Raw genomic sequence first — 12,228 nt, forward strand, 5'->3', positions numbered from 1 at the left:
CATGAAGGTGTGTGAGTCTGTGTACATGAAGGTGTGTGAGTCTGTGTGCATGAAGGTGTGTGAGTCTGTGTGCATGAAGGTGTGTGAGTCCCTTGTAGACAAGTGAACAAACAGCAGATGAACAACAGCAGTCGTCTCTTGTGTTGTTTAATAAAGTGTTCAATATAAAACAGAGAATCACAGAGTGGATCTGTTGCAGCTGAACGGTCGGCGCTCTGCACACCAGGGCGTTCTGGGTGAGTCTGACAAAGAGCTGCAGAGAAAGTCTCAGTTTATAGAAAACTATGATGAGACACAAACTGAGGTTCAGGTTTAAGATGCGCTGCTTTGAACAGAAGGTAAAGATGATATGTGAGGTTAAAGCAGGCGGCCACAGGTCCTCACAGTCTGAACTGGACCTGTTTCTATCTGGAGACACTCTGTGAAGGTCAGGAGACATTTAGTTACTACAGAGACATGCTGTCTGTACATCTGAGGGGGTATTTACACTTTACTGTCACAGTTCAAAGGATCTAAACCACATGTTTCAGTCCAAACAACATGTGACATCACTCTGACATCACTCTGACATCACTGATCAACAGTCATCAATAGTGAGTGTGTAGACTGTGTGAGTCAGCAGGAGGAGTCAGAGTGAAGAAGAAGCTGACGAAGCGTCCTCCTGTCTTCATCCGTCGTCCATCAGCTCCTTCACCTCCATTTTGTCTCTGATCCAAAGTCACATCAGATCAATAATCAACGATTGACCAACAGACCGATCAGACAGATTGATCAGCCATCAGAGGAGTCGGATCAGTGGAGCTGCTTCTGTTCCTGATGTCCACTGTTTCATCTTTGATCTGAGTCCTCCCTGCAGAGGAGACAGAGGACAGTTAGACAGAGACAAGCAACCAACCAGAGACAAGCAGCCAACCAGAGACAAGCAACCAACCAGAGACAAGCAACCAGAGACAAGCAGCCAACCAGAGACAAGCAACCAACCAGAGACAAGCAGCCAGAGACAAGCAGCCAACCAGAGACAAGCAACCAACCAGAGACAAGCAACCAACCAGAGACAAGCAGCCAACCAGAGACAAGCAGCCAACCAGAGACAAGCAACCAACCAGAGACAAGCAACCAACCAGAGACAAGCAGCCAACCAGAGACAAGCAACCAGAGACAAGCAGCCAACCAGAGACAAGCAACCAACCAGAGACAAGCAACCAGAGACAAGCAACCAACCAGAGACAAGCAACCAGAGACAAGCAACCAACCAGAGACAAGCAACCAGAGACAAGCAACCAACCAGAGACAACCTATATACTATTTTAATAGTAGTATTGTCACCTATAGTATTAGAATTTTCATTGTCTTGTCGATGAGAAACAATCTGCTTATTCTGATTAGCATCAGATTTCTCCAACTTTTGTTGTTGTTTTCTGTTCCCACAAGCTGCAAGCTGTGTCGCTCTCTCACTCTCTACAACTTCCTCCTCCTCTTTCTCCTCCTCCTCCTCTCTTTTCATTCAGGCTCCCTTCTGATGGACCTCGGGCCCCTGGGACCATCTAACCTTCCTGGCTCCTGCACCCTCACATACTGTCTGATCCGGATCGTCACACCCTGGGCTCTGCTGGATCATTCCTCTCCTTGTTTCACTATCTCCTTATAACTGTATTCCTGTAAATGTTGATGCCTCCTCACTCTGATCTCTCCGTCTATTACTAATCATCCTGTGTGGCCTGCCCTCTTCCAGGTCACCACGGTGGACAGGAGGTCGTGTGGCTCGGGCACCACCTGGCGATGCCTCGTCCTGCTCAGTCATCTCCTGGATCCACACACTTTACATATATTATAATTTGTATCAGATTTTCTGTCAGTGCAACTTGGAAACTGTGATTTGTTGTTCTTTTCTGTACATGCGACATCTATTGCATGTCTGTCCGTCCTGGAAGAGGGATCCCTCCTCTGTGGCTCTACCTGAGGTTTCTTCCATCGTCTTTTTTTTCCAACAACATGGCAAGTTTTTCCTCACTCAAATCGAGGGTCAAAGGACAGAGGATATCGTTCACTGAACAGACTGTAAAGCCCATTGAGGCAATGTGATTGCGATTTTGGGCTATATGAATAAAATTTTATTTGATTTGATTTGACAAGTAACCAACCAGAGACAGGCACACAGACCTCTGTCTGTATCTTCACACTGACCTTTGACTTTGAGCTTCACTGTTTTCTCTCTCAGGATGTTTCTGTCCTTGTCGATGACTCCACACCAGTATGTCCCTGTGTCTGACTCTTTGGGGTATTTCAGGGTCAGACTGAGGTCTCCAGTCTTCAGCAGGTCTTTCTTCATCTCTGTTCGGTCTTTGTAATCCTGGTCCTGTTTCTCAGGCCGGTCAGATCTGTTCTTATACAGGTGGACTGTCTTGAATGACATGTCAGAGCATCTCCACTCCACTTCAGCGTCCTCAGGCAGGTCAGGTGTTGTTTTGAAGGGCAGCTGGACAGACTCCTCCCCCTCCTCCACCTCCACCTGACAGACTGAGAGGACAAGAAAGCACAACATCAGCTGTACAGACAGCAGCAGCAGTTTGAATAACTTTATTGACTGATTACAAAGTAGTAGAGAAAGCTGAAGGACAGAACCAGGTGAGACCAGCAGGTAACAGGGGACAGACATACAGGAAGTAAAACCAGGTGTTCAAGGTGTTGGACATGATCAGAGTCCTGATGGTGTTGTGATGTTTTGTCCCTGTGGTCTTCACAGTAATGTCTCCTCTCAGTGTTGAACTGCTGTTTGTTGCTTCTCTTTGTCACTTTCACATTTCTGGACGTCAAATTGAACATTTTCTTTGATCGAGTTCTTCAACAGGAAGTGAAGATTTGTTGAATCTGCTGAGAACTGATCATCAATCAATAACTGATACAAACTATTAAAGCTGCATTTCTTTGTTCTCAGTGATGAAAAGATTTGTTGTTTCTTTCAGCTCGTTCCTTCAACTTTCTTCTGGATCAAATAAAAACCTCACATTCAGATCAATACTGTCAACTAGGGATGTCCCGATATAACTTTTTCACTTCCGATACGATACCGATATTGCAGCCTTGAGTATTGGCCGATACCGATATCGATCCGATACCGATATCAGCATGAATCATACATACTTTTATTATTTATTTTGTAGTGTGGAATGTTAGAAAGGGCTTGATCAAGTGATATTACTCAAAGAGAGAACAATAGTCAGCAACAGGGTTAGGAAAACTGACCCATTTATTATTAACCAATGGGTTACATACATTTTAACCTTCAACATAAGAATATTCTACAATTGAATAAAATAAATAAAAAATAAATTAGAAGACCCTGAAAAATAACCTCAATAAATCCAATAAAAACAAATTATAATCTGCATGCATCCAACACGCAGAGTCCACGTGATCACAACAGGCCCTGCTGGATAGAAGTGCTAGAGCGGAACGGACTGCTTGTATCGGAGATTTTAGATGCAGTCCGATATAATCCGATACTCGTTTTTTGGCTGATATCGGACCGATATCCGATATCAATATCGGATCGGGACACCCCTACTGTCAACTCTGATTGGAAATCAATCAGCTGATTGATGTCAGTCTGACCTCTGACCTGTATCTACAGTACTGACCTCTGACCTGTATCTACAGTACTGACCTCTGACCTGCAGCTCCACTTGTTTCTTCATCAGGATGTGTTCCTCCCTGTTGTAGACGGTGCAGGTGTAGATGGCACTGTCTGTGTATGTGGGGTATTTCAGGGTCAGACTGAGGTCTCCAGGTTTCAGCAGGTTTCTCTTCATCTCTGTTCGACCTCTGTAAACACTGTGCTGTTGTTCAGGCTGGTCAGAGCCGTTCTGATACACGTGGATCTTAGTGTATCTGACCCTCCACTCCACTTTAGCGTCTTCAGGCAGGTGAACTGTGGTTTTGCAGGGCAGCTGGACAGACTCCGCCCCTGAATCCATCTCCACCTGGTCAACTGAGAGGACAACAAACCACAACATCAGCTGTACAGACAGCAGCAGGAACTGTGGTGGTAACAGGACTTCACTGTCTCATCCTTCTCTTATAATCCCAGACCTCACTGTCTCATCCTTCTCTGAGGATATTACAGTACTGACCTTTGACCTGTATCTACAGTACTGACCTTTGACCTGTATCTACAGTACTGACCTCTGACCTGTATCTGCAGTACTGACCTCTGACCTGTATCTACAGCACTGACCTCTGACCTGTATCTACAGTACTGACCTTTGACCTGCAGCTTCACTTGTTTCTTCATCAGGATGTGTTCCTCCCTGTTGTAGACGGTGCAGGTGTAGATGTTTCTGTCTCTGTCTGTGGGGTATTTCAGGGTCAGACTGAGGTCTCCAGGTTTCTGCAGGTTTCCCTTCATCTCTGTTCGACCTCTGTAATCTCTGTTCTGTTGTTCAGGCTGGTCAGACCCGTTCTGATACACATGGACCTTCCAGTCACCTCCGTCCCTCCACTCCACTTTAGCGTCTTCAGGCAGGTGAACTGTGGTTTTGCAGGGCAGCTGGACAGACTCCGCCCCTGAATCCACCTTCACCTGGTCGACTGAGAGGACAACAAACCACAACATCAGCTGTACAGACAGCAGCAGGAACTGTGATGGTAACAGGACCTCACTGTCTCATCCTTCTCTTATAATCCCAGACCTCACTGTCTCCAAGATGGCAGCGTGTCCAGAGGCAGCAGCCAATTCAGATCAAAGTTTTGACCACTTTGTTTTTGTTGTGTTATTAGAAGATTGTACCGGTTTATTATTATTTGTTGTCTGCCGCTTGAGCTCAAATTCCCGTGAGCTGGAATAGGCCAGAAACTTGAAACTTGGCCCAACGATTGGAAATGATGTGCATCAAGCCTCGGGGGATGAAAATACAACTTTTTATTATAAATGAGCCAGACTGGTCAAAAGACATGGCCGCCACGGACCAATGAATGTTCGCAATGGGCGGAGCTTAGAAATTACCTCACTGTTGACAGTCTGGCTGTGTCCAAATTCAGGGGCTGCAGCCTTCAGTGGCCTAGCCTTTGCGGTCCACGAGGGCCGGGTCCTTCGGACAGGTCTTTGAAGGCCTCGTCCACCGTTGTTAAATTGGACGGTCTAGCCTTCGGAGTATTTCCTGGTTGCCTCACCAGATGTTCCCGCCCCTTACCCTTACGTTACGATTGTGAATGAAGAGATGCATTAAAGTCTGTTTTGGTTCAAATCTATCAAACGTGTACATTTATTTGTGTGAGTACAAAAATTAACGACAAAATGTGTCAAATCTAAATTGAATCATCAACATTACAAAATAAACATTAACCCATTGGTGAATAACAACTATATTTACCATAGCATCACCAGCGTCACGTATTTTAACTGAAAGTTAAAATTTGGAGGTTTTATAGTCCCTTGAAGTTTAACATATCTGGCGTTGGATGTTGAAATGACTAAAAACCGAGTATAAACCCATTACTTAAATTTGTCATGTCATGTCTGTCATTTTCTCTTGCTTCCTCTTCAGTTTCGGGACTGAGCAGCGGCGCGCAAAACATCTTGGGATATAGCAGGCCGCAAAGGATAGTAGCGGTGCATCCTCCAAAAAGAGGGAACGCTAGGCTGCATTTGTGGGCTGCATTTGAAGGAGCCTTTGAATTTGGACAGCCTTCGTGCAGCGTTGTGATGTAATTGGCCTTCAAATGCACACTTCGTGGGCTGCAGCCCCTGAATTTGCTGCTGATTTGATGCTGCCCATGTGCATGATGGGTAGTGTAGTAGTAGTGACATACCTGACATGAAATAGTGCCTAAAATGTAGTAATAGCGCTCCAGAAACAAGAAGTCCAACAACCAGGAGAACCAGGAGAACCAGGAGAGCTGTGGCCCAGGATGGGAATCGTTCTGTGGGAACTAGAAACATAAAGAACATGACCTCTGACCTCTGACCTCTGACCTGTATCCACAGTAGGTTTTAGGGTTAGTTGCTGACCTCTGACCTGCAGCTGTACGTCCGTCACTCTCTGTTCTTTCACTATCCCCATACTAAACCCTCTGACGGTGCAGGTGTAGGAGCCGCTGTCAGAGAGGTGGAGGTCTGTCAGATGGAGGCTGAGGTCTCCAGTTTCCAGAGCGTCAGTCTTCATGGACGTTCGGCCGCTGTAAAACTGGTTTTGGTCTTTAAGTTGGTCACCTTCCTGCTGACGCTGGTGGACGGTTGAAGGATCCAGATCGCAGCGGCTCCACACCACTGAGGGCTCGTTCAGTTCAAAAGTCTGAGACTCACAGGGCAGCAGGACAAACGGGTCCCCCTCATACAGCTCCACAGCTGAGGCATGCTGGGAAACTGTGAGGTCACACAGACAGAGAGGGTCAATGACAGCAGCCTTATTTCATGTGATGAGTGAATGTGGTCCTCTGCAGTGTGTGCAGCCTGTAAACTGTGCTGCTGAAGCTCAACTCAGACTCCGTGTGAATGAACGCCAACATCTACATCCACATGTGACGCTGCTGTCAGCAAAGCATCACCATCACGTTTGTTAAGTTCAGGCGTAGTCTAGTTTGATCATATTTTATTATTTAGGATGAGGATTAGGGGCTGCTAACATTTGAAGGTTGCACCAGCTGAATTAAAATCTTTATTATTAGTAACGTTGCATACGTTGTCCACTGCTGGTTACATGCACAGTAGCAGTTTCACTATGTTGTACATCGTATGATATGTGATCAAATAAAGGTGATGAAGACGACGGTGGAAACATAAATCAGAGAGAGAGAGGAGTTTGAAGTTCACCTCAAGGAACTTCTTTGTAAGTCATGGCTGAATATTTAACTGATTTTGACAGATTTGATTTCTCGATGAGGACACAACTCACGTCTCCAGACTTCAGATCAAATTTTTTCTTGAAGAAGACAAAAAGTATCTTATTGTTTAGGAGCGTTTTCTGTCATGTTGTCAGACACTTAGAATAACAACCTCAGCCTTTGCACTGAGGTCGTCGCAGTTGCCCCAAAGGATTACATTGCAGCCGCGTGCAGCCGCCAGCTGAGGCGATCCAGTGGACTGAGTCCAAAACTTTTTGCATGTATGAATCAGTTACACACCAAAACATGAAAATATGGGTAAGCTGCAAAGTAACTAGTAACTCAAGTTATCAAATAAATGGCTTGGAGTGGAAGTACCTCAAAGTTTTCTAAGTGTTGTATCGTTGTCAACTGGACGTGTTTCAGTTTGTTGAAGACGTCTCACCTTTCATCCAAGAGGCTTCTTCAGTTCTAACTAACTGGAGGAGCTACAGGGTTTAAAACTCTGTGTGGGACAACTGGACACTTCAGACGCTAACGTTACAGTGTTAGCAACAAATCCATCAGCTCAGAGAACTTTCTCATTGAGAACAGTCCGTCAGAGACGCCATCATTATGATATAATGTCATAACGGGACTCTGTTAAACTATAAAAAATGACTTTATGGTCACAGCAGGGTTGTGTTAGACCTTCAAAACAAAAACTCTGACGTGTTTCAGCAATCTGAAGTTGGCACTTCCATGACAGTAAACCAGCCACATTATAATACTCTGGCACTGATTGGTCCCATCTTCCCTACGAGAAGCTGACAGACAGGAAGCTTCACCAACAGGAAGTGATTTGATTAACAAACTACAGACAAATAAACAGCCAGAACTGAATGAGGAACTTGAGTTTGCTGCTTTTTGTCAACATTGAGTTGCTCTGTGTGAATCTTTTGTGTAACTGTTGTAGATGTTGTCGCTGCCATCTGCTGGAGCTTTTGTAAACTACCCTCTGTAGATCCCAACTCCAGCATCAGGTGGAAGATTCCTGTTGATGGGTCACAACTATAAAAGAGCTTTTTGTTCCATGAGATCTGTTTGACTCCCTGATGAAGACTTGATGACAAACACTTCAGAGTTTTTAGTCTTTAAGGTCTAACATATCCATGCTGTGACAATAAAGGTTTTTAATAGTTGAACAGAGTTTTCTTGTGATTTTTATGTCTACATGTGTCATGATGCGCTCCTGCCCTCACAGTTTTTAAAATTGTTTTAGTTTGGACCGGAGTAGAAGAACCTGGCCTCTCTGTGGTGTGATCCAACATGACACACCTTCAGTACCAAACTAATAAATGAGTTTCTATGGATCATTTGTGTGGACTTTGCCCCGTACAGCTGCTGCAACAGGCCATATAACTGAGGACAGTGTGACTGCACAGTCTTCTACACTCAACACAAATATGAACACAACACTTTGGTTTTTGCTCCATTTTTCATGAGTTTAACTCAAAGATGTAAGACTTTTTGATGCACACAAGAATTATTTCTCTCAGCAGCAGTTTGTTAAAATGTGTGTTAGTGAGCTCGTCTTTTCTGCCGAGATAATCCACCCACCTGACAGGTGTGGCATATCAAGGTGCTGATCAAACAGCAGGGTTATTACACAGGTGGTCTTTGGACCGGTCACAATAAAAGGCCACTCTGAAATGTGCAGTCTGATCCCCTTCAGTTCACGGGAACAGCTCTGGAGGACATTCCTGCAGCCAACATGCCACTTTCATTGTGTTGTGAGATGAAACTGCACATCTTAGAGCGACCTTTGACTGTGAGCAGTCCAAACAACACAAACCGACATTAAAGACATGACGTTGGACTGGGGTGATGATCAGATCAGAGGGAGGAAGGTTATCTTACCGTGCACGAGGATCACAAACACCACAAACATCTTCATCTTCCTGTCACAACTACAACAAACACAAAGTCTTCTTTAATGAAGTCTCACGTCAGCTATGGTACAAAACCAGGCGGACTGTGAAAGACTCAGCTGTCGATCTCACGGAAGTCCAGGTGGGCGTCACGGGAAGCAAAGTCCAACAGGTGATTTACCGGCTGCGGTCAAATCAGCCGCCACTTTTTTTCCATTGCGCAAATGATCTGACGTTTACGGTAATCGTAATGAACCTGCTCTGAAGAGCCGCTGGTTCTGAATCCGGATCAGCCTTCAGTCTCACAACCAGACCCATGAAACATACGGTACTGTTAGAGTAATTATTCCTGGTAATGAACTGAAGGTATCACAAAGGTATCCTTCCAGATTTCAAAGTGAAGGACGACGTGAGATAAAAACAAAAAAACATTGTTTCCATAAGTAATTCAACATTCATATATTGCTGAACTAAGTACTTTTTAGTCTACTTGTATAAGTGCTATGAAGTACTTTTACTGTGTATTTTTTGAGTAATCCTTTGTCAAGAACAAGAATATGTCTTTCACCCAACTTTGATGTGGATTTAAAAACATTTCTTTCATAAGTAGTTCAGATGCATAATACTGCTGAAGTCGTAGTTCATCGCCTTCATGTTGGGCTGGATTAGTGGCAAGAAAGCGATGGCTGGTGTAGCTGGCAGAGCAGGAAGAGGACGAGACAGTGTGGCTAGTGAGACTCGTTGAGAGCGAGCTGGTGGCTGGAGAGGACCAAACAATTCACACATGTAGTTGTGGGATGAAGCTCTGTTGTTTCTGGCTGTTGATGTTCAACCTACCTGAGGTTGTTCTGATGTTGCAATAAACACACACATACAAGCATCGATCTATTTCAAATACAAAATATTATTTACATTGTTTCACATTTTTAAAATAAAGAAAGATGAAAATATAAAAATACACTTAAAATGTGTCTTTGAAAATAAAACAGTATGAACACCTTTAATTATATACATCTATCTAGTTATTTACATTTTAAATCACAGCATTTATTCAGACATGAGGCACACTGTCATTCAAAGACTGTCTGACTAAAACTGGTCTCTAAAAACACAACAGAGAAAATAACGTCAGATGTTCTGAACATCTTGAGTCCTACGTGCAGACAAAGCACTTCCTGTTTCTTGCCCTGGTGTCTTTGAGTTGGTCCTTACTCATCCCCAGGAGCTGCACGTGGAAACATCTATCACAACTATCACACTGTATCTGTACAATGAAACAAGTGATTATAAAGTCTAACTCATCTTTTCATCTGAAATAATGGAGTAGATGTACAACAGAGGATCATTTCTGGTCATCGGTCTTTATAATAATTTTCTCTTCAGATTTCTATATAGTGTATTATGTCCACTTTATTACATGTAGCAAATAGTGTGCAGCATACTGGCCTCAAAGACTGGTTATGTACATTAAAATGTACTAAGCCTCCCATATTTGAGGCATATCTTTCTGTGAGGATCCTTCATTTTAGAACTATCAATATTTTATTAAACAATGTGATGCTTTACAATTTAAATGAATCCTTGCAACATATTATATAATGTCTCATTTTTAAATATTAAAAAACTGTTCTAAGTATTACTTAGCCGTCCATTTTATCACTGCCATTGGACGTCTACGGTCACTACAATGTTTTGACTTTCTGGTAATATTAATTGGTAAGTTATGCAATGCATGTGACCTGCTTATCCCTGCTTCCCATATTTTGAGAGTGACCCACAGGATGTTGGTGTTACAACGTCTGAAAACACACACAAGCCTCTTCGTCAGTGATCCTTCTCCATTATGAGCAGTGCTTCAATGCATTTCTTGGATTCAAGGCGTAAAACCTATTTCAGCTTAGAATAGCAGGACGTCTATTTGACGACTGTTTTGGTGTGTTGATTATACTAAAGCCACATATCCTGACTGTTTTGATTGTAAATCTGTAAATATCAGTGTCAGTGTCAGTTCCCAAGAACTAGAGGAGCAATTTAGTGCCGTGAATTATTAACTAATAATGTTATGTCCTTTAGATAATAATGCTCATTTTTGATTGACACTGTCAGAGAGTTATTCATTAAACTACATGTTAATTATTGCGGTTGTAGTTTGCAGTGTTGCTGGACAGGACTGCATTATATTGAGAGGTGTCTCTAATATTTTGTCCACCCCATTTGAAGACATGCGAGGGACAGAATATTAGGAACACCTTTCAATATAATGCAGTCCAGGACAACATGTTGTGCTCACTTCACACGGGGCACCATATGTAGTGCTTCATGCAACAGTAACAGGGAGTTATAGGTTAAATTTGGCTATCAATAATAATTAATGATTATCAGGGATAGTGATGGGGTGGTGGGCCTCCTGTAGGCCCACCACCCGCAGGAGGGATCAGAAGGGGCCGGTGCGGTGTTATTTGGGTGGCTGTCCTGGGCGGGTGCCCCGGCGACCCAATCCCCGGACGGTGACTCTAGCCATGGGGACATGGAATGTCACCTCGCTGGGGGGGAAAGAGCCTGAGCTGGTGCGGGAGGTTGAGCGCTACCGACTAGAGATAGTCGGGCTCACCTCCACGCACAGTCTGGGCTCTGGAACCCAACTCCTTGAGAGAGGCTGGACTCTCTTCTACTCTGGAGTTGCCCGCGGTGAGAGGCGGCGAGCTGGTGTGGGCTTGCTCATAGCTCCCCAGCTCAGCCGTCATGTGTTGGGAGTTTTCCCTGGTGAACGAGAGGGTCGTTTCCCTGCGCCTTCGGGTCGGGGATAGGTCTCTCACTGTTGTTTCGGCCTATGGGCCAAACGGCAGTGCAGAGTACCCGGCCTTCTTGGAGTCCCTGGGAGGAGTACTGGAGAGTGCTCCAACCGGGGACTCCATCGTTCTGCTGGGGGACTTCAACGCTCACGTGGGCGACGACAGTGATACCTGGAGGGGTGTGATTGGGAGGAACGGCCTCCCTGACCTGAACCCGAGCGGTGTTCTGTTGTTGGACTTCTGTGCCAGTCATAGTTTGTCCATAACGAACACCATGTTCAAGCATAAGGGTGTCCATCAGTGCACGTGGCACCAGGACACCCTAGGCCGGAGGTCAATGATCGACTTTGTGGTCGTATCATCTGATCTCAGGCCGTATGTCTTGGACACTCGGGTGAAGAGAGGGGCTGAGCTGTCAACTGATCACCACCTGGTGGTGAGTTGGATCCGCTGGCAGGGGAGGAAGCTTGATAGACTTGGCAGACCTAAACGTACTGTGAGGGTCTGCTGGGAACGTCTGGTGGAATCCTCTGTCAGGGAGGTCTTCAACTCCCACCTCCGGGAGAGCTTTGACCAGATCCCGAAGGAGGCTGGGGACATTGAGTCCGAATGGACTTTGTTCTCCACTTCCATTGTTGACGCGGCTGTCCAAAGCTGTGGCCGTAAGGTCTCCGGTGCCTGTCGTGGCGGCAATCCCCGAACTCGGT

The 12,228-nt window shown here is 44.9% G+C and overlaps 1 protein-coding gene across 1 annotated transcript in view; it reads right to left on the reverse strand.

Annotated features, from left to right (window-relative positions):
• Positions 1–134: 134 nt before the first annotated feature.
• The window catches only part of LOC311251914 (butyrophilin-like protein 2), a 34,128-nt gene continuing 22,034 nt past the window's right edge, over positions 135–12,228 (reverse strand). Inside the window, exons 2-6 of the mRNA XM_084344584.1 lie at positions 5,809–5,928; positions 4,261–4,587; positions 3,665–3,988; positions 2,185–2,517; positions 135–850 (exon numbers count right to left, since the gene is read on the reverse strand). Of these exons, the coding sequence (XP_084200710.1) occupies positions 759–850; positions 2,185–2,517; positions 3,665–3,988; positions 4,261–4,587; positions 5,809–5,928 (1,196 nt within the window). The 3' untranslated portion in view covers positions 135–758. The remainder of the gene's footprint in view (positions 851–2,184; positions 2,518–3,664; positions 3,989–4,260; positions 4,588–5,808; positions 5,929–12,228) is intronic.

This window comes from Pagrus pagrus (genome assembly GCF_965226575.1).
Source record: "Pagrus pagrus genome assembly, chromosome: 22".
Lineage (NCBI taxonomy): Eukaryota > Metazoa > Chordata > Actinopteri > Spariformes > Sparidae > Pagrus > Pagrus pagrus.